Source organism: Heteronotia binoei, chromosome 1 (genome assembly GCF_032191835.1).
Source record: "Heteronotia binoei isolate CCM8104 ecotype False Entrance Well chromosome 1, APGP_CSIRO_Hbin_v1, whole genome shotgun sequence".
In the NCBI taxonomy this organism is placed as follows: Eukaryota; Metazoa; Chordata; class Lepidosauria; order Squamata; family Gekkonidae; genus Heteronotia; species Heteronotia binoei.
Window position 1 is genome coordinate 175,783,595 of NC_083223.1, and position 27,447 is coordinate 175,811,041.

The window sequence follows — 27,447 nt, forward strand, 5'->3', positions numbered from 1 at the left end:
TCTAGTATTCCACTCAGTGGGTCAGATGTTTTCAAAAGGTATTGAGTGGTGGCAGCTGCTTACTAGGGTGCTTTTCAGGGAACTCTTGGTCTAAGGGAGCTTCCTAGCAAAGAAGGCACCATTCCCTCCTTTCCTACCATAACAAGATACACCAGTTCTAACATAATATTAAACCCAAGATTCAGCAACTTACCTGGGGAAAATTAATCATCTTCATAGGAATCATGGACTCCAGCAACCTGAATAAGAACAAGGCATGTAGATGAATGTTAATGGCTCCAAATAAAGGTCAGATTTCTGAAATCTGTTCATTTTGAAAAAGTCTGCAGGTCTGCCAGGCCAAGAGACAGGACTTCGAGCTTAAAAAGTACATAAGCAAACAAAACTTACCTTCTGCTAGACCTGATACTACAGAGTAAAAATCTAGGCACCACATTTCTATTCTGTAACTAATGCACAGCCACAGTAAGCTGGAAATAATGCCTTGAAGACAGAAGGGAACATGCCCTAACTCTTATCTTGTTTACTCCATGGGGATAAATGATCATGAGAAGTAAAATTCCATGTCATTTGTTTGCTGTTCATGCAGTTGTCAAGCAGGAGTCAGAAAGGCTTAAGAGCAATGACCAGCAATTTGTGTCTTGGGATCATCAGTACTGTATGTGATAGATACAGACAGGACAGACAATGTTAAGGAATCTGCTCAAGCAATCATCATCACATGGAGTTTCACTTGCAATAGCACCAAAAGAATGAAAATTAAATGACACAATCAACTTCAGCAGTGAAAGTACAACTAAAATCTTTTATTGCTTCCCCAAACTGCCTCATAAAAAGCCAGCAAGCAGCCAGAACACTTTTGTGGTGCTTCTGTCTATCACACAAAGACTACTTAAAGGCAGCTTATTATTTTTAATAACAGAAAAATGCCTGATGGCAGGTAATGAAATTCTGGAGTGGGCTACACCTCTGCTATTAAGAGAGCTTCATTTATAAAGGGCAATCTTATGTAAGCCTCTGACAGATCAGATGGAATTGAGGTGAGAGGGACAATCGCTTGTATTTCCTAGCACCACCAAGTTTGTTTACCTGTTCCGAACTTGCAATGGCTCAACATCAAAGTAGGGCCTGAGAATATCAATGTTAGCATACAAATTGAAGGCCTTCGAGGCTTGTCTCTTTCCAGCCTGCCACATCTAGGAGAAAGAAAAAGAGAAACACACCCAACTGAAAGCTTCTTTCTTAATTCGACAGAAGCCTAATTAACTGAATTGTTATAAAGGGCTGATTACCTTCTCCACAAAGATTAATAAAGCAGGGCTGATCATGTCCCTTTGCCCAACCCACTCATCACTTCTGCAGTTGTAGGCAGGAAAATTATGTTATTACAAAAATCCAGACACAGCCAGAAATTGGCAACATACTTCACTATCTCTGCATGTACACTGCTCCTGGCAGTGCAAAGGGCACTGTCCCATTGCTAATCTTCTGAGGCACAAATGCTGAAGACGCCTGTTTGCAGATCATGCACCCAGCTCACGACTCTCTCACCCCAAAGCCAAATCAGAGACTAATTTTGACAGCATGGGCTAATTTTGCTTTTGGGGAGCAAGTGGAGCTAGATCTAAACCACCAAAAGAGTATTCAGAAAATACAACTGGTTCAAAACTGAGTAGCAAGTTTCATAGTTTACATTCACTACAGTGATCACATCTCAGCAGTGCTTGAAGAACCACACTAGCTGCCAACTAGTTTCAAGGCACAATTCATTATGCTGTTTTTACTTTTAAAGCCACATACAGTTTGGGACCAGGGCACCTCAACAATCACCTATTGCCTAACGAACCTGCCAATAAGTTCAGATCATCAGAAGCCCTGCTCTAGGAGCCCCTACTTTCAAAAGTGAGATGTGTGGCTACCAGTAATGGAATTTATAATGTGTCTTTAGAACACCTTCCAAAGAGAGCCAGTTTGGTGTAGTGATTAAGCACAGACTCTAATCTAGGACAATCGGGTTTGATTCCCCACTCCTCCACATGCAGCGTGACCTTGGGTCAATCACAGTTTTTGAAAGAGCTGCTCTCTCAAGAGCAGTTCTCAAAAGAGCTCTCTCAGCCCCACCTACCTCACAGGATGTCTGCTGTGGGGGGAGAGGAGACTGTAAACTGCTCTGAGGCTCCAAGTCAAGGATCCAATCTCCTCCTCCTCTTCTTCTTGGCAGCTTGCCAGGTACCAAATTTAGTAAATTTTAAGTGTGCAACAGAAACAATCTTATTTCCTAGAGCATTTGTCAATTGTTGATAAGTTGTTTTAGTTTTTCTGGCACCTTTTAAAGCCAACTGTCATTTGTTCTTTGACGACTGGTGCATGTGGTTTTTCTGTTGTATTAGTCACAGCTTTACTGTGAATAACTAATTTATGTAAACTCTTTAATATTAATTGTACATGCTGCTGCTTATCTGTTTTAGTTGTTTGTATTTATTTTCATACTGCTTTTAAAAATCATTTTAAGTAGATTTGAACGATATTTTAATGGTTAGTATTAAATACTTTTAAAATAGTTAAAATAAATCAATCTACTCCTAAGCAGTGAGTTTTTCAGAAACATAGTACTGGCCAGGGCTTTCGTTGTAGGAAAATCCAACAAGAACTCATTTGCATATTAGGACACACCCACTGACATCACTGTTGTTTTACACGGGGCTTTTTGTAGAAAAAGCCCAGCAAGGATTCATTTGCATTTTAGGCCACACCCCCTGATGCCAAGCCGGCCAGAACTGCGTTCCTGTGTGTTCCCGCTCAAAAAAAGCCCTGGTACTGGCTAACAAGTCAGTCCTATGCATGCTTATTTGAGAGTAAGCTTCACTTAATATAGGGGGGGCTTACTTCTGAGTAAGTCTGGAAAAGACTGCACTGTAAGCCTGTTAAAGTCAGAGGTCTGCATACATTATATAGATTACAAACTGTCTATTGAAGGAAAACAGGTAGGAGCACAAAATGGAAGGAACACAAAATCCCCAGAGGATTATAATTACACTGAAGATGTAAAAACCAGCTCTCTGCTGGTTAGAACTCAAATAGCCAAATCAGAAGAGCTAAAACAAGCCAATCAGAGCTCCAATTACCTGATCTGCAACTTGCCGACCCAATTGTCCCTTAAAACCCTTCATTCCCAAGAATTCGCCATCTTCCTCATCTGCAGCAGCTGCCTCTGCATCCACTTCTTCTTCCTTCATGCGTTGGTGCATTTCACCCATGTCTTCAAAACTGGAACCAGATGTGTCATCCATGTTTTCCATATCAATCACAGCAGAGCCTCCACCCTGAACAACAGAAAAATTAAAGATGGATTGCATCTCTAGCTAAGGTGCAACAAGGGCATTCATAACAGCTAGAGGAAAACAGAAATGTGCTCCTCTTACCAGATCCTGCCAAATAGAAGCAGATACAAAAGGTAATTGGAACAAACTAAGTACCATTTCTAAATGTCATCCTCAATCATTTATGCAGGTGAGATTCACTATCCTGCATATCAATAGGCAGTATCTGTTGATGTAAAACTTACCTGTTTCCATTTATTTCTCCAGGTATTCCCATCTCTTCAAATCTTATTGAATGGCCCAAGAGAACACCAGTGCAGAATGTTACTCTCTTTGTAACACACAGAAGTAATTAAGCGTAGAATGACTAAGAACTCCAGATAGATCAAGATGAGTAGAGAGTGTTAGTCTGTCTGTGGCAGTAGAAAAGAGTAAGAGTCCAGTAGCACCTTAAAGTCTAACAAAGATTTGTGGTAGGGTATGAGCTTTTGTGAGTCACTCACTGCTCACCTCTTACTCTTTTCTGGGAGCTCCAGACTAAGGCTGCAAGCAGCTCTTACAAAATGTACCAGTCACAACAAAAAGGAGGCAAAGGAGGCCAAAGGAGGCAAAATTACAGAGTACACGGGCACAGGCCTTCTCTGTTATAGCCCCGTGCCTTTGGAATCAACTTCCGGAGGAGGTACGGGCCCTGCGGAATTTGGACCAATTCCGCAGGGCCTGTAAGACCATCCTTTTCAAACAGGCTTTTGTAGACGTTGATAGGATGGCTGTTTAATCCACCAACGATTTATCTAGTGACCCCTGCCATAATATAAGTGTTCAGAATAGCATCAGGAAGATCACCGCCGTTTAAACTATGGGATGACCTAGACATTTGGAACTGGTTTTAGATTGTTGTTTTAAATTAATGTATAATTTAAATGTTGTTTTAAATCACCTTATATTGAATATTGTATAATTTTATTGAACTGTTGTTAGCCGCCCTGAGCCTGCCTAGGCGGGGAGGGCGGGATATAAATAAAATTTATTATTATTATTATTATTATTATTAAAATTGAGGAGACTCTGCTAGAAGTCACGGAAACAGATCTGCGTTTTTGAGAAAACAGTGCACAACAGATCACACCAGGGCTGGAGATATTGCATTATCCTAAAGAAGAACAGGCAAATAGAAACTGTACTCCCATCTGCCACTGTTCTGCTGCATACTGACTGTCCTTTGTAGAACAGCTCTTAATGTAACAATAGCAATGTGGTGGGGGAAGTTCTCAAAAGTTGAACACCATCAACTTATTATACTGTGAAAGATAATCATCACAAGCAGACCCACACAAATCACTTTGCCTTTTGAGCTCATTAACTTATCAAACCAGTCACTTCTCAGCGGGGATTGTTTTGTAGAAAAATAGGTGGTGGAGTGCATCCAGGGATTGTTATGCAGCTGCACCTACTATTCAATGGACAAGGAGGTGGAACTCTCAGAAGGAGGAGGAGGAACTCTCAGAAAGGTTCAGGAGCTGTGCTCCTGTGAGCTCCCATTGAATCCGAGACCTGCTTCTCAGCCATGCTCAAATAGGAGCATATATTAGAGAATTTAGTACCTCTCATGTAGTATATTCTCAACACACAGGAAATTCATTTGTTCTTTCAGTTCCCTTGGGTTTAAAGGGAAGCACTAACTATATACTGTATTCAAATTGCAGCAACCATTACACTGAATGAGATTTATACTAAACCTTTATTGAATTATAGCTGATGTTTTTTTCTTGTACTTCTCTGGTTCACCATGATTCCCTAGATTTATCGCTTTCTCTTATCATCTTTGGCAGATCAGGCAATTGGTTCCATATCTCTTCACCCAGGACCTGGCTATACGTAATGGTCACTTCCAGGTTAGATTACTGTAACTCACTCTATGCAGGCTTGTCCTCGAGCATGAACCAGAAACTCCAACTGGTGCAAAAGGCAGTGGCTCATCTACTGACAGCAACCAACTGGTGCAAAAGGCAGTGGCTCATCTACTGACAGCAACTATGTGGCCGTGTATTCAGCCAGTGCCCTGCCAGTTGCACTGGCTATTGTTAGCCAAAATGCCCTCAAAACGAGGTTGGGGAATTAGTTAGGTGGGCACCTGGCTCACTAGGAATCTTTTTACCAATTTATACCAGGCTCAACCATCCAGAGGGTAATTGCTCAATAAAAGGACTCTAATTTAATAAAAACCAATTGTAATTTATTTAGAATAATAGTTCTTCCACACAAGATAAAAATACAAAACAATCACACATTCACACAGGCCTAAGAAACACAGATAGATTGATAGGGGAACATATAAGAATAAACAGACAGGGTGATATTTACCATCGTAGTCTTCGAGGAAGGTTCCAATGGCAACATCAGAGGACAGGGGAAATGGACCCAAAACTGTGGCCAGAATTGGGGATGGATCTATGCAGCTGATTATGGGTTGCTGATAGAAGCAGACATGAGTGGAGTTGGGTCAGAGGTTATAAGGCCTCACCTCAGCCCTTAGGGGATGGGAGGCAACGGGGAGGAGGAATGGGAGGCTCTGTGATGACCATGAAGGCTGGACATTAGCAGAGCCAATGGTGAGTCTTTTGGTGACACCCAATTGGGTGTTTGGTTTGACCAATGAACTTCACCTTCATCCTGGGCAACCTGGAAACTTCCAGGTTGCGACAGGGCCTGAAGCGGCTCCAGGAGTGTCAGTATGGAAATGGCTAGGTACTTGGGATTAAGTGGGCTTATCTGGGAAGGTGACAATAGGGAATCAAACATTGACCTAGGTATCCCCAGTGTAAACAAAAGGACTTGGATGAGACAGGAGATGTTCTTCCTCTTTTCTCATTGTCTTCTGGGCAAGAGTTATTGTTTAGGGTATTGCTAGGCAATCAGGACTAACAGTTGAGCTATTAATCCATTCATGGAGCAAATGGGTTGCTTGCGGGCTAAGGGTGACTCAGGGTGTGTACGTGAGCTTCTCACTATGAAGGAATGAAGTCCAGCCTGGCAGGAAGATGGCTACAAGTGGTGTTAGCAAGACACAGTGGATTCCATGCTCAGCGCTTCAACACCGGTTGCCTGGAAAGCTCCGTGGCGGCGCAGCTTCTTCCCCACCATGGCGGACCCACGCAGTGACGGGGAAACGTCCGTGCACGTTGGCAAGCACTCTATACCGGTTTAGAATGCCTACACACTTAGGCTGTTTACACACATGAGTCCCTTTTAGTCCCTGGTTCATGAAAACAGGCTAGAAACTGCTTGCCTGTACAGTTCATGGTGGTGTGGCTTCTGCCACTGCAGTGGCCAAGACTGGGCACACAAGGAGTAGCTGGCAGCTCATTTGTAGAATGCTGCTGCAAAGCTGAGGCTGATAGTATCCACATAAGCCTTAGAAACTGTAAGCAAAGTCCACTTCTTAGAGCAGATGTGTGAGAGTCAAAACTCCAGGCACCCTGGCAACCATACTGGTGATCACGATGTCCATATGTATGAAAAGTAGGGGGCTTTTTCCTCATAATTTGAATTACCAGATCTGCTTCAGGGTGCTAGTATTAACCCTTAAAGCCCTGAGTGGCCTGGGACCAGCATATCTAAGGGACCATCTCTCCCCATATACCCCCCGAAGAGCCTTGCACTCTGATGATCAACATCTAGAAGAAGAAGAAGAAGACTGCAGATTTATACCCCGCCCTTCTCTCTGAATCAAAGACTCAGAGCGGCTTACAATCTCCTATATCTTCTCCCCCCACAACAGACACCCTGTGAGGTGGGTGGGGCTGAGAGGGCTCTCACAGCAGCTGCCCTTTCAAGGACAACTCATGCGATAGCTATGGCTGACCCAAGGCCATTCCAGCAGGTGCAAGTGGAGGAGTGGGGAATCAAACCCGGTTCTCCCAGATAAGAGTCCGTGCACTTAACCACTACACCAAACTGGCTTATCCCTGGTCCAAAGGATGTCCATTTAGCCTCAACTAGGGCCAAGACCTTTTCTGCCTTAGCCCCTACCTGGTGGAGCATGCCTCCACCTGAGATCAGGGCCTTGCAGAACTTACTGCAGTTCTGCAAGGCCTGTAAAATGGAACTATTCCACCAGACTTTTGGTTGAAGTGGTGGACACCAAATCTGGCCTCCCTGCATAGTAGCTTCCTTGATCATTTGCCCCCATGAGAAGTCATAATATGATACGAGTTGATGACTCCTGTTACCATCTGTCCAGCATATGGGGGGGGGGGGGGGGAATTCCAAACTGTTCTATTTATTTTGCAATCTTTTAAATGTTAATTATTTTAGTTGTTTTAATGACTATGTGTTAACAGGTTTTTAATGTCTATATAACTATATTACCTGCCCTGAGCCCACTTTGGGAAGGGCAGGATATAAATGTAATAAACAAATAAATATTACAAATCATACAAAAACATATGTATTTATTATGAATTAGTTTAAAAATACTTATAGGCTCAAATATACCCTCAATAAGAATTTCAAATAGTACAATATGCACAAAAAGGACCTTATGCAACCCTAAAACAGATGTGTTTTGGCCTACTGGCTTTCTTCAGTGGTCAATTATAAATGCTACACATAGGTTTAATTATTGCAATACTAATATTAACTAATGTAGGACCAAGTGAAAATTATGTTCTGATAAATATCAGTGTCTCAATGCAAATATGTACAATATAGGCCTCATATGACCTTGTGTTCAAATCATATAACCAAAATGGCATTTCAATAATGTATGCTCCTATACTGGTCCAGGAGATTCAATTCCAAAAGCAATATGGAACCTGTGTAATGAAACTATGTGTAGACATATGGCCTGAAATATGTTGGTAGTGGGGCCAGAAAAACACACTTTTCTCCAGCTGTGTAACACCAAGTCCATCCTCTAGAGAAAAAGGCCCAGCAACGACTATACTACTTAAGACTCTTAAGATCACTACAACTGTCAGGGAGTCTGCTGGTTGCCTTTTATCGTAGTTCCATTGAGAGCATTTTATCTTATTGCCTCTGCGCGTGGTTTGGGAGCTGCACGGAAGCAGAGAGAAGGGTGCTCCAAAGAGTGACGAGAAGAGCACAAAAGATTTGTGGATGTTCTCTCCCCTCATTGGTGGATCTGTATAATATGGCATGTAAAAGGAAGATACAAATGATCCTAAGGGACCATACACATCTGGGCCATTTGCTTTTTGAGATCTTACCGTCAGGTAGACGATATAGAGTGTTGAAGGCTAGGACAAACAGATTTAAGGACAGTTTCTATCCAAGTGCTGTGGTTAGGTTAAATGCAGGGTTATGAAGGATTATCTGTTTTAGATGTATTTAATGGTTTAAATGGTTTTAATGGTTTTATGAATGTTTAATGGTTTTATGAATGTTTATTTAATGGTTTAAATGGTTTTAATGGTTTTATGAATGTTTATCCGTTTTAGATGTATTTAAATGGTTTTAATGGTTTAAATGGTTTAATGGTTTCAGATGTATTTAAATGGTTTATGAATATGTGTGTTTGATGTGTTGGTATGTTTGTGGAAGAGCACCTCATTTCGTTGCTCTCTTTTTGTTGAGAACAATGACAATAAATTCATCTATCATCTATCTATCTCAACTTTGCAAAATTATTTTGCAAATCAGAAAGTGGGCCTAGCATCCATGACTAAGGCCCAGGTGAGGGAGGGCAAGATGGATGCCCTGAAAGAGCTAGTCCCCTCAGATTTCTCAGTCCTCCATCAGTCTCAGACAAAAGCGGAGCATAGGTTGCAAGAGTACAAGCTGCAGACCAAGACAAGCAGATGTTGTGGCACACCTATTTCATTTAAAAATATACATAGCTTTTCATGATCCACTCAATCAAAAGCTTTGCTGTAATCCGTTAAACAAACGCTCATTTTCTTTTGAAACTCTCTCGTATGCTCCATTAACAAATGTAAATTTGCAATATGATCTTGAATACCTCTTCCTTTTCCGAATCCAGCTTGATCATCAGGCATTTCTCCTTCCATATATGGTAATAGTCTTTGTTGTAAGATTTTGAGCATTACTTTATTCATGTGAGAAATTAATGCGATGATCTGATAGTTGCTGCAGTCTTTGACATCCCCTTGTTCGGAATTAGAATGTAGATTGAGCATTTCATGCCTGTGGGCCATTGTTTTGTTTTCTACATTTGTTGGCATATTCTTGTTAAGATTTTGATGGACTCTGTTTCTGTGGCTGGAAATAGCTCTATTGATATCCCACCTACTTCTGGTGATCTTCTTCTCCCAACTGCTTTGAGTGCAACTTTCACTTTCTAAAAATGAAAATGATTCTTCAAAAGTTTCTTTTTGGGAGGAATTTGTCATCCTTTCATCTCTTCCATATAGTTCTTCAGTGTATTGTTTCCATCTTTTCCTGATTTTGTCTTTCCATGGACTGTGGAAACTCTGTAGTCTGACAGTGCCATCCTAGGTAAAGTTACGCCCTTCTAAATCAGTTGAAATCAATGGGTTTAGATGGGTGTTTGGGATTACATTGCAAGTCATCATACTGGTGGCACTGTGGAGAACACCTTTTACTTCTGAACCAAAAAATGGAAGAATTACCTAAACCCTAAGGTAAAACTCAATAAGTCTTTTTTCAAAAGTCTTAGGAACGCTGGACTAGGGTCTGGAAGATCCAGGTTTGAATTCCCACTGCCATGGTTGCAGGTTGACCTTGGGCCAACTGCACACTATCAGCCTAAGCTATTTCATCAGGGTTGTTGTGAAGATAAAACTGAAAGGTGGAGAAAGCTGTAAGCCACTTTGGGTCCTGATTGCAACCCGCACAATTAGAGAAAGCAGTTTACACCACAGTCCTACAAAGAATTATGCATAGGACTTCACTGTTTGTTAAATGAATAGATACACTACTGGATAGAATACAGTTGTCCACAGCAAGATGCTGGATGTGCTGAGGAGAAAATGGAAGCAATTGGAGGAGGGCATGTTGGGCAAGAACTAGCAACTTTAAGCTCTTTTTTAAAACTATCATTTCACATAGAACCCTATGAAATGGAGTTTTGGAGCACTGACAAGTTCCGTCTTTTGGAGAACTATAATAGAAGAAATGACAGGGTGAAACTATAGTATCAAAACATTTATTACAGGAAAAATATATGTGATAGGAAAAACCTTGTGGCCCTACTTCTGAGTAGACTCCACTTCTAAATCTAAGATGAAAAATATAAATGTGCCCACAGGCACTTTAATATTTCAAAGCTTCTACCTTTAAACAGACTGCAAAATGAAACACAAGAGTGCACGCAGGCACTTTGACATAACCTCTTTTCCCAAACAGTCTGTACTAAAATGAATTCAAACAGTCTGCAAAAAAATAAATCAGGGTGTACACAGGCACCTTTAAAGTGCACACAGGCACTTTTTAAAGGTTAAGAGTCTGCTTTTGACTCATAAACCAAAATCATGAGAAAATAGTCTGTAATGAATTCTTTCATCCAGACTGCACACAGGTACTTTAACAAACAAATTATCCCACTTCACAGTCTTGCACGTTCAATCAACTATTGTTTAAATGAGGTGTTAGGATAAAGAATAAGAACCCACTCTGTCTTTACAAAGAATGAGCCTTGTGAGGAAGAGACAGGATTTTTGGATTCCACTTCAGTCTTGAAAAAGGCAATGAAATGTTTGCCACCGGCTAACATGGACTGGCTTTACATGGATGAACTTAATCTTTATCCTTTAATTTTGGTTTATTTTTTTCAGCCAGAAAAGGCCATCTGGCAATGCAGGGAAGAAATGGCAATAGGGGTGGGGGGCTGAGGCAAAGAAATCATGCTGACGTGGTTGGGGTTTAAAAATGCACACCTTCCCATCCACCAAAAACGGTATTAAACCAGATGTTGAAAAGGTCAGAGGAAAGAAGGGGAAAACCAAGAAATGTTTAGTTAGGATGTTGTCCTGGAGGGGTGGCACCGCCCCACACTCACCTGCTCCAGAGGGACTTTTGGGATGAACAGAGGGGAGTCAAATGATAGACAGCCTCACCTGGGCACCATTGAATCAGGCAATCTGACTAAAGACTGTGGAGAAAGGAACAGTGACTATTCTACTTCTTGCTTGATAACTACTCCTAAAAACTACTAAAGATCTTCTCCACCAAGTGCAATGGAAAGAGCCGAACTTTTATTATTAAAAGACAGTCTGAAGACATTCTAGCAAAACCACTGTCATGGCAATGCAAGTTTTAAAACATGAACAGTCTCAGAAAAAAAAATAAGCCAAGTATCAATTACAGCCTTATGCATTTTCCATAACACACACATGGCTAGCCCAATATCATCAGATATCAGAAGCTAAGTAGTGTTGGTCCTGGGTAGTACTTGGATGGGATACCACCAAGGAAGTCCTGGATTGCTATGCAATGGCAAGCTATCATTGAATGTCTCATCTTAAAATTACTATAGGTTGCCATAAGTCAGCTACAACTTGATGGCAAAACAACAACAATAAAAAATGCAGTCCATTGAAATGTTTCAGTATGCAGATGACACCCAGCTCTATCTGTTGATGGGTGGCCGGTCCGACTCCTCCCCAGAAGATCTGTCCATGGCACTTCATGCTGTGGCAGGGTAGCTCAGGCAGAGTTGACTGAAAATTAATCTGCCGAAGACGGAGGTCCTGTACTTAAGTTGTGGCAGTCCAGGATCCAAGGTCCTATTACAGACTTTCAATAGGGCGCCACTTACACCGGCGCCAAAGGTTAAAAGCTTAGGGGTACTCCTGGATCCCTCTTTAACTATGGAGGCCCATGTGGCAGCCACTGCCAGATCAGCCTTTTATCATCTTCGGCTAGTAAGGCAGTTGGTCCCCTACCTTCAACGCAACGACTTAGCGACAGTGATCCACGCCACGGTCACCTCAAGATTGGATTACTGCAATGCCCTCTACATGGGGTTGCCCTTGTCTCAAACTTGGAAGCGCCAATTAGTGCAGAATGCTGCAGCCAGGTTGTTAACGGGTCTTCCCCTATGGGAGCACATCCAACCTGTGCTGAAAGCGCTGCACTGGTTGCCCATTGCATACCAGGTTCGTTTCAAGGTGCTGGTTCTTACCTTCAAAGGCCTATATGGACAGGGACCTGCATATCTTAGGGCCTGCCTTTCACCACATGTTCCCCTGAAAGCAATTCGGTCTGGGTCTAAAAATCTACTTTCAATCCCCGGCCCTAAAGGGGCCAGGCTCTCAACAACTAGAGCTAGGACCTTTTCTGCAGTAGCCCCACACTGATGGAATGAGCTCCCTGAGGCCCTGCGAGAGCTCGCATAGTTCTGCAGGGCCTGTAAGAAAGCACTCTACCAGGCATTCGCAATTTAGACTGCTGACTACTAGTCTCCAAAAATATCTGGACCACCTCTTGCAATCTGCTCTATATAGAACATCTGGGCCACTAAGATTTGCTTTGCTTTGCTGGAATAGCAAGGCAACATAAGATCACAGCACCTGAAATGTTAATTTCTATGTTTGAAATTGCTTTTATTGTCTTTGTTTTTATTATAAGTTTATACTCATGTATACACATGAGCATATGTGAGCCTCCCTGAGCCTGCCACTGTGGGGAGGGTGGAATACAAATCGAATTAAATAAATAAATAAATTTATTGTACATATGAATTCTTATTCTCAATGTGATGTCATCTATGTAATTCCTTTTCCTCTTTACGGTACATCATTCCTTAGGCAGTTTTTCTGTAATCCTAATGCAATTGCTTTTCACACTTTGCAAACTAGTTTGCACCTCAGTGAGAAGGGCAGACTAATAAAAATGCGTTTTGCACCTCTTCTTCTCAAAGATACACTTCCTTTAAATATGAGACAAAAATTTAAAAGACAACAGGCGCACAACTTGATCATAATCAAATATTTTGGGATTCTCCAACACCGCTGCCCAGGTATGGTTTACTCTCCTGTGAACACCTAAGAGAGTTCTTTCTGAACACACTGACAGCCACAGCTCTCAAGTAACTCGGAACAACATCTCTGTTTTAATAATATTATTCATGCTCCGGAGCAGAAAACGGTGAAACACCTTCTCTGACCCTTTCGAGGGAGGAGCGTGCCCTGATAATGCCTTCCTCCGGGTAAGTGATTTCGAGCAGTTAGTCTGGAGAGAAAACAACATTCGAAACGAAAGAGCACCTCCGGCTCCCCCCCCCCCCCGGTACCTGCATGTTGTCCTCGAAGGCCCCCCACTCCGCCGCAGCCTCGACCCTGGGTCCTCCAGCTCCAGCCGCGGTCCCGGGGCCGGACATCTTCCCACCAGCCACTTAGGGGGAGCAAACGGCTCCCCCACCACGCCGCGGACAGCAGCGGAGGACCCGCGGGCCTGACGAAGGGAGAAAGACCCGGATGCACACAACCTAAGCTAGCCCTGCTCAGCGCCTATGGCCCGCCCACTTGAGCCGACGACGTGGAGGCCCAGGAGCTCTCGCGATATTGTATGACGGCCAGTCCGACAACGGCGCCTTGCTCGCTTGGTGTGAGGAAAACCGAGCTGGGGCATACTGAAACAGCCAAAAGAAGGAGAAGGCGGCAAAGGTCTCGGAGACGCAGTGTGCCAGGCCAAGATGCGCATGGCTAAGGCAACGCAGAATATTTAAAGGGAGGAAAATGAGCCACATATAACATGGTGGTTAGCACCAGGTGGGCAGTCCTGTTGGTCTGAAGCAGTAGAACCGGGCTTGATTCTAGTGGCACCTTTAAGACCGACAAAGGTGTATTCACGGCATGAACTACGTACTTCCTGACGTAAAAGAGCGTAGCTGCGCTGGGACGGCGTATATTATGCGTCGTGCGGAACCTCCCCCCTCCCTAACAGCTAAAGTTGAGCGCTCTGCGTAACGTAGTGACGTCCCTTGTCTCGTAGGTGAAAGATGGCGGCGCCCGGCAGCATGGAAGAGATCCGAAGTCGCGTGGTTCTAGGCGAGTTTGGCGTTCGCAACGTGAGTGAGATCAAGCTGGATGGGTGATAGGAGGACAGAAGCGCCTGAAAAGTGCTCTAGTCTTTTGGGCATATGACATCTTGGGGGCCGGGGAAGAGATGAAGCTGGGGCGCGTTTCTTAATGTTCAGTTTTAAGTTTATTTCAATACGAGATCAGTAACAATTTTTTTTGTGTGTGTGTATGTGTATCTATCATCTATGGCTTTTTGAGCAGGAACGCAGTTCCGGCTGGCTTGGTGTCAGGGGTGTGGCCTAATATGCAAATGAGTTTCTGCTGAGCTTTTTCTACAAAAAAAGCCCTGTATATCACCATTGTTTCACACAGGGGTTTTCGCTAGAAAAAGCCCATTGGGAACTCATTTGCATATTAGGCCACACCCCTGACACCAAGGCAGCCGGAACTGCGTTCCTGCTCAAAAAAAGCCCTGTATATATGTGATAGTGCAAAAGTCTCAAGACAATGAGCGCTTTCAGGGCTCTTGGCTACGATCAAGTGTAGTTTCTTAATGTAAGTTTAGGTGTTTAAGAATGTTGACCTGTAGCTTTTAGTCTGACGTATGTTTCTCACATGCACGTCATCATGGGTCAGTCACTGATGAATAACATGCATGTTTACACTGTTTTCCTCCCTGTGTTCTTTAGGAAGTAGTGGAAAACTAGTTTATAGCACTCGCCTACTCGCTTTTGTTCCTATTCCAGGTCCATACTACAGACTTTCCTGGGAACTATTCTGGGTATGATGATTCCTGGGATAAGGAGAAGTTTGAAAAGGTGAGAATTCTTGGTGTTTGAAGAAATGGGTTGCAATAGCTTTGGGACTACAGTTTTTTGTCTTGAGGAATGTCATATAGATATAATATATAAAGATAGTCCCCTATGCAAGCACCAGTCGTTTCTGACTCTGGGGTGAGGTTGCATCACGACGTTTTCATGGCAGACTTTTTACAGGGTGGTTTGCCATTGCCTTCCCCAGTCTACACTTTCTCCCCAGCAAGCTGGGTACTCATTTTACCGACCTCGGAAGGATGGAAGGCTGAGTCAGCCTTGAGTTGGCTACCTGAAGCTAGCTTCTGCCAGGATCGCACTCAGGTAGTGAGCAGAGAGCTCGGACTGCAGTACTGCAGCTTTACCACTCCATGGCACAGGGCTCTTTTATATATATATATATATATATATATATATATATATATATATATATATATATATATATATATATATATATATATATATATATATATATATATATATATATATATATATATGTGTGTGTGTGTGTGTATATATGGATGGAGAAGACTCTTGAGAGTCCCTTGGACTGCAAGAAGAGCAAATCAGTCAGTCCTAAGGGAAATCAACCCAGACTGTTCACTGGAAGGTCAGATGCTGAAGCTGAAATACTTTGGCCACCAAATGAGAAGGGAGCACTCCCTGGAGAAGATCCTGATACTAGGAAAGACAGAAGGCAAAAGAAGAAGGGGATGGCAAAAGATGAGATGGCTGGACAGTGTTACTGATGTAACAAACACAAATTTGAGCAGACTTCGGAGGATGGTGGAAGACAGGAGGGCCTGGCGTGACTTTGTCCATGGGGTCGCAAAGAGTCGGACTCGACTGTGTGACTGAACAACAACAAAAACAATGTATATGTGTGTGTATATATATATGTATGTGTGTGTGTGTATGTATATATATAGTTGTCTTGAAACGGTCTCTTCCAGGTTGGATTACTGTAACTTGCTCTATGCAGGCTTACCCTTGCAGCTGATCTGGAAACTCCAGCTAGTGCAGAATGCGGCAGCACAGCTGTTAACTGCATTGCCTTTATGGGCACACATTCAGCCATTGCTGCACCGGCTATCTGTTGAGTGCTGGATCCGCTTCAAGGTTTTAGTACTGACATTTAAAGACTTGCGCAATTTGGGACCAACATACCTGAGGGACTGCCTTTCCCCATATACACCCCAGTTCATTGCAATCAGCTACGCAGCACCTCCTGACCACCCCTGGCCCTAAGGACATCTGACTTGCCTCAACCAGGGCCAGGGCCTTTTCAGCCCTGGCTCCTCCCCGGTGGAATCAGCCCCCTGTGGAGATCCGGGCCCTACCTGAATCACTGCCATTTCGTAAGGCCTGCAAGACGGAGCTGTTCCGCCAGGCCTATGGTTGAGGCAGCGGGCGTCGTATTTCATCATTTGGCCTCCCTTGTGGTGACATCATGCTTTATTACAGTGCTATCCTATTGTTATTACTGTCATTTAAAGTGGGCCTACAACTGGTAATTGATATGCCGTGCCCTGTCCGCCGGTGGTCATTTTATTTATTGTTTTTACTGTTAATTTTAATTTGTTGTTTTAATTGTTCTTATTGTTGTTTTTATGTGATCCGCCTTGAGCCCGTTTGTGGGAAAAGGCGGAATATAAGCTTACAAAATAAATATTTTCTGTTAAGATAATGTAGAATTTGTTCAGAGAATTGTTAGTTTAGAAATGCTGTATGTGTGGTGGGGAAGGGGGCTGGGCTTTCCTTTCCCCCAATAGATGTGTAGAATGCAGGTCTTGCCTCCCAGAGCAGCCCAAGACATTGATATACAGCAGGTCAGGTGGCAACCTGATTTATATGTCTGATGCATAAAAAAGACTGCAGATTTATACCCCGCCCTTCTCTCTAAATCAGAGTCTCAGAGCGGCTTACAATCTTTTATATCTTCTCCCCCCGCAACAGACACCCTGTAAGGTGGGTAGGGCGGAGAGAACTCTTACAGCAGCTGCCCTTTCAAGGACAACTCCTATTAAAGCTGTGGCTGACCCAAGGCCATTCCAGCAGCTGCAAGTGGAGGGGAGTGGGGAATCAAACCTGGTTCTCCCAGATAAGAGTCCGCACACTTAACCACTAATGATTAAAGGGTTGAAACACTTTTCCTATGAAGAAAGGTTAAAGCGCTTGAGGCTCTTTAACTTGGAGAAACATCGACTGCGGGGTGACATGATAAAGGTTTACAAGATTATGCATGGGATAGAGAAGGTAGAGAAAGAAGTACTTTTCTCCCTTTCTCACAATACGAGAACTTGTGGGCATTCGATGAAATTGCTGAGCAGTCGGGTTAGAATGGATAAAAGAAAGTACTTCTTCACCCAAAGGGTGATTAACACATGGAATTCACTGCCACAGGAGGTGGTGGCGGCTACAAGCATAGACAGCTTCAAGAGGGGAATCGATAAGCAAATGGAGCAGAGGTCCATCAGTGGCTATTAGCCATGGTGTATTGTTGCAACTCTCTGTCTGGGGTAATATTCTTGTGCTTGGTGGGGGGCACAGTGGCAGGGCTTCTAGCCCAACTGGTGGACCTCTTGATGGCACTTGGGGTTTTTGGCCACTGTATGACACAGATTGATGGACTGGGTGGGCCATTGGCCTGATCCAACATGGCTTCTCTTATGTTCACTACACCAAACTGGCTCTCTTAGATGATCAGACTCTTGGGTGTCAGAATTATTGGTCAATTCCAATTCTATTTGGGTTACATAGTGTTTTTGCAAATCTGTGTCTGATTTTAAACTTTGTTCCTCTTTTGTCCCCACAGAATTTCAGAGTAGATGTGCTTCACATGGATGAAAGCACTCTAGAATTTGACATGGTGGGGACTGATGCAGCTATTGCAAATGCTTTTCGACGTATCTTGCTTGCTGAGGTATCCATTTCTCTCACTAGGCTAGTAATGAGGACTTCCCCAGATATTCTTTTGGTTTGGGATTGTATGACTCAAGTTTGGCTAGCGTTACTTTCTGCTGTTACAAAATGGTAACTATGTTCAGGTGCGTAACCGTGTTGATCTGAAGCAGCAGAACAAAGTTTGAATCCGTCCAGTGGTACCTTTAAGGCCAACCAAGTTTTATTCTGGGAATAAGCTTTCATGCGCATGCACATAAAAGCTTATACCCAGAATTAGAATTTGTTGGTCTTAAAGGTGCCACTGGACAGACACAAACTTTGTTCTGGTAGCTGTGCTGTTTTAAGTATATAGAATGGGCATTTTGTCTTGCTTTTCTAGTAAAGGTATATGATATTTTTATCCAATCATAGTGAAAATTGGGAATGTTTCTCAGAAGTTTAAAAAAATATTTTTATTAACTTTTTAAAAATTACAAAGTTACAATCTATTAAACAAATTCTAATAATTGTGTGTGACTGTTAGATTTAAACAAAAAGAATGTTTGATTTTTAGTCATGAAAATATCCATTACAAAGGTATCTTCTCTAAATATGTCAAATATAATATTCAATAAAGATACCATTTGTTGATAATATTTGGAACTTTACTTTGAGAGATTAAATAATCAAGCATTAGAAACCAGATAGCTTCAAAATGTGTAGTTTGAGTTACATTTGATAAAAATTTTAAGTTCGCAGTAATTTTACTTATATAAATTCCAGAGCTTTTTATGTCAGAGGTCAATAGTAGTTTTTTGTTTGTATTTCCGTGACAAAGCTATTATAGCTTTTGCAGCATATATTAATATTGCTATAGTCTTGTTTACAGTGGATGGAATTGAGTTGTCTAATAGCAAATTTAGTAGTAATGATTACAGTGAGATCTCAGCTAGATAGCCTGTGATATCTTTTATTTATTGTGTTAATTTTACCCAAAAGGGATTAATCAGTGGGCAATATATCCAACAGTGAAGATAAGACTCTTTCATTGCAATTTTTCCAGCAATTTGGTGATACATTTAAAACTATATGAGATAGTTGAGAAGTATTATACCAGAAAGTCATAAATTTCAAGGTTTGTTATCTGATTTCTAATATTGGTAATGTATTCTCATAACTGTTCCAGATTTGATCCCAAGCCTTAGAATTTAATTTTGTCTTGCATAGTTTTTGCCATTTAGATTGATAGGATATCTTTTTATTTTCAGTAAGACTGAGTATTACTTGATAAATTTGGATTGGAATTCTTGAATTATAATAAGCTGCCTGTAGTATTTTTTCAAATGGAGTTAATTGTTGTTTTATTATTTAGCTTAATAGATTCACAAAGGTTTTTAAGTTGAGGATAGATTAGTCAAGAGATTCTCATTCCTAAGTCTGTCTCAGAGGTTTTAATCACCATTAGAATGCTGCCCCTGAAAGTTGTTCTTTGACATAAGGTGGAGGTGATATTACTAGTAGGTACAGATAAGGTCTAATAGCTTTTAAGCACATGGAGCTGAGTTCCTGTTCTCCAGTAAATATTACAATGTTTTAGAAATGCTTCATCTTCTCAAGGAACAGGATAGGCATTCATGAATTTTGGGTACTGTTGTGATCGAAATTTCTGCCTCCCCTTTGTCTAGGTGCCAACCATGGCTGTGGAGAAGGTCTTTGTGTACAACAACACCTCCATTGTGCAAGATGAAATCCTGGCCCATCGATTAGGGCTGATCCCTATACGTGCTGATCCTCGTCTCTTTGAATACAAGAGTGAAGGTAAGACCCTGCGGAAGAGATTTATGCAGAATTTGTGGGGTAAATCAAGCTTAGATCCTACACAAGAGGATATCATTCTAAGCCAGAGGTATTGCTCAGGGAAGTTTCAGTCTTGTCTCCCCCCCCCTTTTTTTTTTTTGCAGAAGACGTGTATGATGAAATTAACACTCTGCAGTTCCAGTTGAAAATAAAGTGTACCAAGAACCCTCAGGCAGCCAAGGAGTCATCTGATCCTAATGAACTGTACATCAACCATAAAGGTAAAACAAATTATTTGAGTGGAAATATCTTCCATTGTCCCATGGCTCTACTGTACTGCCTCTTCTTTTGGAGCCACTCGTACCAAATATCCCAGTCCCCTCACATTTTTACTGTTGAAGTTGTGAGGAGAGGTATCTGAGGGGCTACTTAGGGACAAGCAGAACTTATTTTGTGGCTTTTGCTTTTACAGTCTATAGCAAGCACATGGAATGGGTACCACTGGGGTCTCAGGCAGACAATCTGAATGCTGACTTCCGTCCTGTACATGATGACATCCTCATTGCCCAGTTGCGTCCTGGCCAAGAAATCGATATACTTATGCATTGTGTAAAAGGCATTGGTAAGGTGGCTTGCTGGCATGACAATATAAATTTTGTGTGGCAATGCAGTGCTGGAATTTCTTTTAGCTAATTCTGGTACCAGATCTTGTTAATCTAAAGGACATCTTTATGAGAATGCTCTTAAAAGGGAGGTTCAGTGTGTCTTCATTTTGGTTGAATGGGCAATTTGCATTCTAGTTATAGCTCTTCTTTGCAGTGTGGATCACAGTTCTCACTGGTCCGTGATATTTTTGCAAGTATCATTACAGTTGGGTTATCATTGCAGTTGCATCCCTCTGTGGCTCCAGGTTTAAGTAAAGCCTGCTTTTTTATCAGTGCTTGGATACTTCTTGGCTTGAACTAGGTCTTCAAGGATCGAGGTAGCTAAAGCCTATATTTGCCTTACTGCTGTATACCATGATGGGCCAAGTTTATTTAATTACTGTATTTATAGTTCACCTTTCTTGCTGAGATGATATTTCATATGGATTGGCATTGATAGCAGTCTATACAAAGAGGCATCTAATAAGCACAGTTGGGTTGACACAAGCAAAACAAGGAGACTCAAAAGTATGGGGTCCAAGGTTGCTTACCAGTCATAGATAAAACAAAAGATTTTACCATATTGTTTTAATACTGTACCAATACAGTATGATGCAGGATATTAAAATTTGCCCAGGAGCAATATGACAGCCAGAGGGGCACAATTGCAGAAAAAAGTCTTCTACTCATGTGCCTATTTTCTAGATGGGAGGGCGCCTCAAGAACGTTCACTCATGATCTTCAGAGGCAGGCAAGTTTGTACAGAAGGAGGTGGTCCTATAGTCTTCCCTCAATACCCCTCTCTCAAACTTCCTGTTTATTTAACAGACTTCTTTCTTTAGGTAAAGATCATGCAAAGTTTTCTCCTGTGGCCACAGCCAGTTACCGACTATTGCCAGAGATAACTCTACTGCAGCCTGTTGAAGGGGAAGCAGCTGAGAGGCTGAAGAAGTGTTTTTCTCCTGGGGTTATAGAGATTCAGGAAATCAAAGGTATCCGGCAGCTCCTCCATTTACACTGTAAAAGTCATACACTGTACTTACAGATATGAAAAACTGCATGACCTAGATTCAGCTCTTACTGTCTGTCACATGATCTCAGCAGAGCCAGTGTCATGTAGTGGTTAGAATGTCAGACAAGGATCTGGGAAACCCAAGTTTGAACCCTCAGTCTGATATGGAATCTTGCTGAGTGACCTTAGCCAGTCACATACACTCAGTTTAACATACCTCAGTTTAATTTAAATTGTGTAAATTATCATTTTATTGAATTTTTAAAGAAAAAAGAAAATTACAATGCAAATCAAAAAGCCATGTATCAACAGCACTTAAAGCTGCAAAGCTGAGAGATCAATAAGAATTCAGTACACACATACATTCACAAAAGTTATTAGAATATACGTATTCAATCAAATATTACAACCTGATTACCATAGACCTAACCTCACAGGGTTTTTGTGAGGATAAATTGAAGAAAAGGAGAACAGTGTACTCTACTCTGAATCTTCATTAAGGAGAAGGGTAGGGGATAAATTAAGTAATCAAGTCTGTGAGCTGATCTGTGAACTGATGCTTGTTTGTTTGACTGGCAACCTGAGAGAGTTCACTTTTTCAGTAATTGTCTGAACACACTCTCTGATACTGACTGCCATGTTATGTATACCTGAGAGCCTAGTTGAACTCAGTGGACCCTTGTCTCTAACAAAGATACATATAATTAGGTTGTACTTGTTTGGCTAGGCTGGCAGAGTGTTCATTGTGAGCTCAGTATCAGTTAGCAGTGCCATTTTTGGGAGTGCAACATGAAATTCTTTGGATTCCTGTTTCACATGAGGAGGTATGGTTTGTATTTGATATGAAGTGACAACTGGGGTAGGAAGAAAATTCAGCAGCAGATGGGGACAGCTAATTAAACATCCTCAAATTTGCTTTAGCTCTTAAGCATTGCTTTGCTTCTCTAGGGAAAAAAGTGGCAAGAGTGGTCAATGCTAGATTAGATACGTTTAGCCGGGAAATTTTTCGTCATGATGATCTGAAAACCTTTGTGCGGCTGGCTCGAGTGCGAGATCACTATATTTGTAAGTAACTCTTGTCACTGTTTCTTTTCTGTTTGGCTCCTTTTCTGATCTGTTACTACACAGCAGGGAGTAGATAGATCAGTTTTCTGGCTTGTTCTGATTAAGAGCTGTTAAAATTGGAGGACAAATTTTATGTGTCTTTTGATACAGCATCTTTTAAAAATTGAGGTAATCACGCCATCAATCATGCTTGGAAACTGATGCTGACTCTTGTGTTTGGGACATGTAGAAGGTAATGGGATGGATAAGGGCCAGTAAACTGATGCTCAGTTCAGACAGTACTGAGGTGCTGTAGGTCAATGGAGAAGCTTTTTAGGGACTGAATAGTCAGTCTGTCTGGAATGGGCTACACTCCCCTGAAAGGCTTGTAGCTTAGAGGTCCTACTGGATCCTAGCCTATGATAGAGGCTCAGGTCTCCTCCTTGGCATGGAGTGCCTTTTATGTGCTCCAGCTACTTTGCCAGCTAAGACTATTCCTCAAAAAGTGGTTTGGCCGTGGTGATCCATGCTCTGATCACGTTCAAGTTAGATTACTATAATTTACTTTATTTGGGGCTGTCCTTGAAACCTGTCCAGAAATTTCAGTTTGTCTAAAACTTGGCAGCCAGAGTATTGTTGATTAGAGATTACCACCCCTGTGGTGAAAGATCTGTGCTGGTTACTTATCTGTTTGTGGACACAACTCAAAGTGCTGGTTCTTAAATTTAAGGCCCTAAATGGCTTCAACCCAGGGTACCTGAAGGACCATCTCCTGTGCTCCTGCCTTCAGAGGTGAGGTGGGCAGTGACTAGACACAGGACATTTTCTGTGGTAGCACCTGGTATGTGGAATGTGCTGTCCCTTGAGGCCAAAACAATTTTTTTTAGCCAGGCTTTTAATCGGGGGCTTTATCAACTTTTAAAAATGATGTGCTTCTGTTTGTGGATTGTTGTTTATGTCCAATGGCTTCTTTTGTGACCTGTTTTTATATTGTGATCTGTTTTTATATTGACAGTGTTTTAATTGTAAGCTGCCTCAAGCAGGACTATAAAGGAGATGGCTTGGAAATATTCTGTATATATCAATACTAGTATAAGTGGTGAACCATAAAGATACACAAATAGGACCTGCATTGTTTCCCCTCCCGTAGTGAAGATTAGGATTTTCTATAGCATAGTGAATTCTGTGAGGAATTTGAGATGTCTTGGCAAAAATATTTACTTCTGATTAGCAATAGCTAAGATCAATGAAGGCCTGACACTAGCCTCTATTTCTACAGTCTCTGTGGAATCAACAGGCGTTCTGCCTCCAGATGTGTTGGTGAGTGAAGCAATCAAGGTCTTAATGGGAAAATGTCAGCGCTTCTTGGAGGAGCTGAAATCCATTCAGAGGAAGTAAGAAGCTTGTGTTCTTAGACTTCAGCATAATGGTCTGCTTCGTTGGGGTGCCTGCAGCTGTGACTTGAAGGATGGCTTCCAACCAAATTGTGTATCTATCACTATGTGGATAACTCTTTACCGTGGATTTGAAAGATTGGGACTGGATACTTCATGCTTTCTACTTGGACATTAACTTGAGCAATGATTGAGAATGAGCTACTGTGCAGCTACTTCTTGCAAAAACTTTCCACATAGGAATGGTTTGGGGCGGGCGGAGAGGTCTTCTTATCTCAAAGAAGAATTAATACTGTGGAAGCCTGTGAATAGATGGACTGTTGGAACTAAATTGCAGGATCTCCCAAGTTGCTTGATTTGCTTTCAGTTATCTCCCCCAAGGAGAACAGAGCTCTTGTTAATTGGTGAATCAGTTGTCAAACAGGTCACAACAGCTGTCTTTTTAGTGATGTGTACTGGCAAGATTGTAGGCATTCACACAAGACTTTGTACTATGTAAGACAACAATCTGTGTACTAGACCAGAAGTTTAAAAATGTGACTCATTCGTTAACCGCATGACTTTGTTATGGAAGGGGGCAGGCAGAGAAAATATGAAACACTGTAGGAATGAAGACTCTCGACACATGTATTGAGGAAGTGAGGAAAGCTTGCTTGCTCTCTGCAAGTCCTCATTTTATTTATACATCTGTAGTTGCTGTTAATAATAATCAGACAGTTAATGAAACAGGAAGCATTTGTTCAATAACATGAGGTTATGTCTTCATAGCCTCCAAGATTCGATACAGCCAGCAATTTATCAAGAATACATTTGTCAGCAAAAGGAAGCGAGAATACGAGTGTAAGATCTCTGCTCCCTTTTAGCCTTTCAGACACAATGTGGGCGGCTCACGCTGATATGCGAAATGTGTGATCCACCCACATTTCTGTCTTCAGGCTTTGTGGGGTCTGGGGGCTCGAGCGCGTGAGCCCCACATTCCACTCTTTTCTCTTTTATATGACTGCTTACGAAGGGCAGCAAAATGACAATTTGGTTTTGACATTCCCAGGAAGGAATAGAATGACATTATAATGGGGGTAACGAAGGAGTGTAGTAATAGAGATGGGGTAAAGATAAACCACAGGTGGAGAACAAACAATGATGGTTTTTAGCATTCACACTGGCACATCTTAATATTTAATTTTTATCCGTCCAGAAAAGATGCATGTGTAGGGGGAGAAGGGTTATTCAGAGGCATATTTTGGCTAGGTAGCCCAGCCATCCACTACAGAGCTGTTCAGGTCTCCATCATGGGGCTGGGCATGCAGGCTAGCGTGAGAGGGCCCACCATGTCTTTTGAGGCTAGGCTACCCTCTTTATACAATTGTACTCTGGTATCAGTTCTCCCCCCTGCCCCTGCACTGTATAATTCTTGGAGAGTGTATGCCAAATTGCATGATGTGCTCTCATTTAAGTTTCAAACAACCAAAACACAGTTGAGACAAGAGGGGAATGGGAATGTCAATTACCAAAAAGTAAGCTCTATATGTATAATGGAAAGCTATGTGTCTTGGTATTGACAATTCTTTATCAATAAACATTACTAGTTATGATGCAAAAATACAAAAACTCATCTTAATTTTTTAAAACACATAAGGGACATATGTAAGTGACATGTTATAAACGGAATCAATTCATGTGCCTTTATGGCAAGCAATATATAGCCTAGGTGATCAAGATACACACATTCAGACATAGGTGAGAGCATGGCCAGAAATGGGCAGTCCATACTGGCTATATTAACAATAGAAAAACCATTTTACTGTTCATTTCTTGTTCCCCTCCTCCCTTAGTCTAACAAAAGGTCTTTTTTCTTGAATTCATGGAGAGTTAGCGTGCTTTATGCATGACAATCTTTTCAGAGGGAAATGTGTTTCTATTGCTGCCAAAAGGAATTATTTTTATTTGGAAGTGGCAGTGGGGCTGCTTATTGTGATCAGCTGGGGCAACCAGCCTTTTGCTAGGCAGAGGAATTTCTCTGGAAATAAGTTTTTTCCATAACTCAGTTTGGATGGGGTTTTGGGGGAGGCCTTCCTTCCAATATCAATGAGGCATGACCATGCAAATTTCAGGACCTCTGGATAGATATGGAAGAGCCTGGAAAACATACTTGGAGAAACAAACAAAACAAGAATAATAGATGCTTTTTTCCTTTTAAAGCTTTTCTTGGCTGTCCGCAAATTACCATAAATTACCACACTTGTTTTGGACTGGAGACTTTCTTCTCTTCACATGGAGTTTCAGTTTGACAAGGTCTCTATCCTTCCAATGTTAAAGGGCAAATTTTATACACCATGCATTATGCAGAATACAAATCCACAATATAAACCTGTGCATCACTTCTCATGATTCAGGCTAGTGTACACCCATATAAAAAGCACGTACCTAGAGATTCATGAGAAGCTTTTTACTTTGTTGCAACAGCTACGAATTTTAAAAAAGAAAACATGAAATTGTGCACAAGATTGAAGCTCCAAAAAGAGATTACCAGAGTTGGAATTACCCTTGGATTCTAAAAATGGTCACAAAAAGGGAAGAAGAACTTTTGATATAGCTTTGGAACATATAAAATTGTCAAAAATAAGAAAAAACTTCAAAAACAAACAAAACTGAAGCCTCAATAGAACAATGCCAGCTTTAACATACATGTATATGAGGGATAAGACTCAAAATGATTAGAGAACTGGATCAGAGAATTTAAACCACTGGAAATCAGTGGGGTGATCAAGTCCCACTGAACCCCATTTTTCTCTGTGCAAGCTAATTCAGAATTTGTTCTGTGGGTCTCACATAGGTGTGAGAGTGGGTTTCAACAAACTTTAACAACAAAATCCTAAAAGCAAATAATAATCCTTAAACAAACAATTCTTAACAGACATACCAGCAATTCTTAAAACTATCATAATGAACATGTATTTAAACTTGACTTGCAGGTCCAGATTTCCTGCACAGGATATTGAAAGAAAAGATGAGCAAACTTAATAAAAGAATGGGAAAATCCTAGAAATCAAATTATGGTTAATACCTGTTCAAAAACACAAAACAATTCTTAAATCTATTTATAATAAGCATGCAATATATATATATATATATAAAAACTTAGGAGAACACCTAGTAAGGAGCTTGCACAGCCAAGGAGATGTGTGGGGCAGTGCAAAGATATAATTTAGAACTGATGCGTAAAGCAGGGTATTAAAACATGCACCTTGATGAAGAAGGCTGAAATAATGGAGAGGCTGAAACTTAAAACAAGCAAATGGAAATGTGTTATCCAGTAGCCAGCCTGGCCAGGACTGTAGACTGGATTGAAACACAAAATCAAGCAGAACTGGAGTCCTACCATGGTAAGAACATGAAATATAGAAAGGATTTGCTAAACAAAGCACTCAAAAAAGGTCAAACTCTAACAAGATACTCTAGAGGCATAAAATAAAATAGATAAGCATGTAGATGCCTCTTTTCACAGGTAAGAGGTTCACCAAATAGCTAAATAGAAAGATTGATATGTACAGTTCATAGATGGTTATAAATGGTT

General features: G+C 41.5%; 2 protein-coding genes across 3 annotated transcripts in view; one reads left to right on the forward strand and one right to left on the reverse strand.

The window, feature by feature from the left end:
• Positions 1–13,815, reverse strand: part of YIPF3 (Yip1 domain family member 3) — a 33,669-nt gene extending 19,854 nt beyond the window's left edge. Inside the window, exons 1-4 of the mRNA XM_060244464.1 lie at positions 13,558–13,815; positions 3,126–3,323; positions 1,090–1,196; positions 194–239 (exon numbers count right to left, since the gene is read on the reverse strand). Of these exons, the coding sequence (XP_060100447.1) occupies positions 194–239; positions 1,090–1,196; positions 3,126–3,323; positions 13,558–13,644 (438 nt within the window). The 5' untranslated portion in view covers positions 13,645–13,815. The remainder of the gene's footprint in view (positions 1–193; positions 240–1,089; positions 1,197–3,125; positions 3,324–13,557) is intronic.
• Positions 13,816–13,832: 17 nt separating this feature from the next.
• Positions 13,833–25,481, forward strand: POLR1C (RNA polymerase I and III subunit C). 2 transcript variants are annotated; one of them, XM_060244447.1, is made up of 9 exons: positions 13,833–14,334; positions 15,034–15,105; positions 17,915–18,022; positions 19,668–19,800; positions 19,944–20,060; positions 20,252–20,401; positions 21,266–21,415; positions 22,384–22,500; positions 23,759–25,481. In XM_060244447.1, exons 1-9 carry the CDS (start codon positions 14,266–14,268, stop codon positions 23,875–23,877), a joined length of 1,035 nt encoding a protein of 344 aa, XP_060100430.1. In that variant the 5' UTR covers positions 13,833–14,265; the 3' UTR covers positions 23,878–25,481. The 2 variants fall into 2 exon arrangements, with proteins under 2 accessions (XP_060100430.1, XP_060100436.1); XM_060244453.1 differs by having other exon boundaries at positions 14,268–14,334; positions 14,977–15,105; positions 23,759–24,425.
• The last annotated feature ends 1,966 nt before the right edge of the window (positions 25,482–27,447 follow it).

What these genes read in the sequence shown, in the direction of transcription:
- POLR1C (XM_060244447.1), top strand. Translation starts at nt 14,266, where the DNA reads ATGGCGGCGCCCGGCAGCATGGAAGAGATCCGAAGTCGCGTGGTTCTA. An exon ending in ATAAGGAGAAGTTTGAAAAG is followed by an intron (nt 15,106 to 17,914) that starts GTGAGAATTCTT and finishes TTGTCCCCACAG; the next exon opens with AATTTCAGAGTAGATGTGCT. An exon ending in ACTGTACATCAACCATAAAG is followed by an intron (nt 20,061 to 20,251) that starts GTAAAACAAATT and finishes TTGCTTTTACAG; the next exon opens with TCTATAGCAAGCACATGGAA.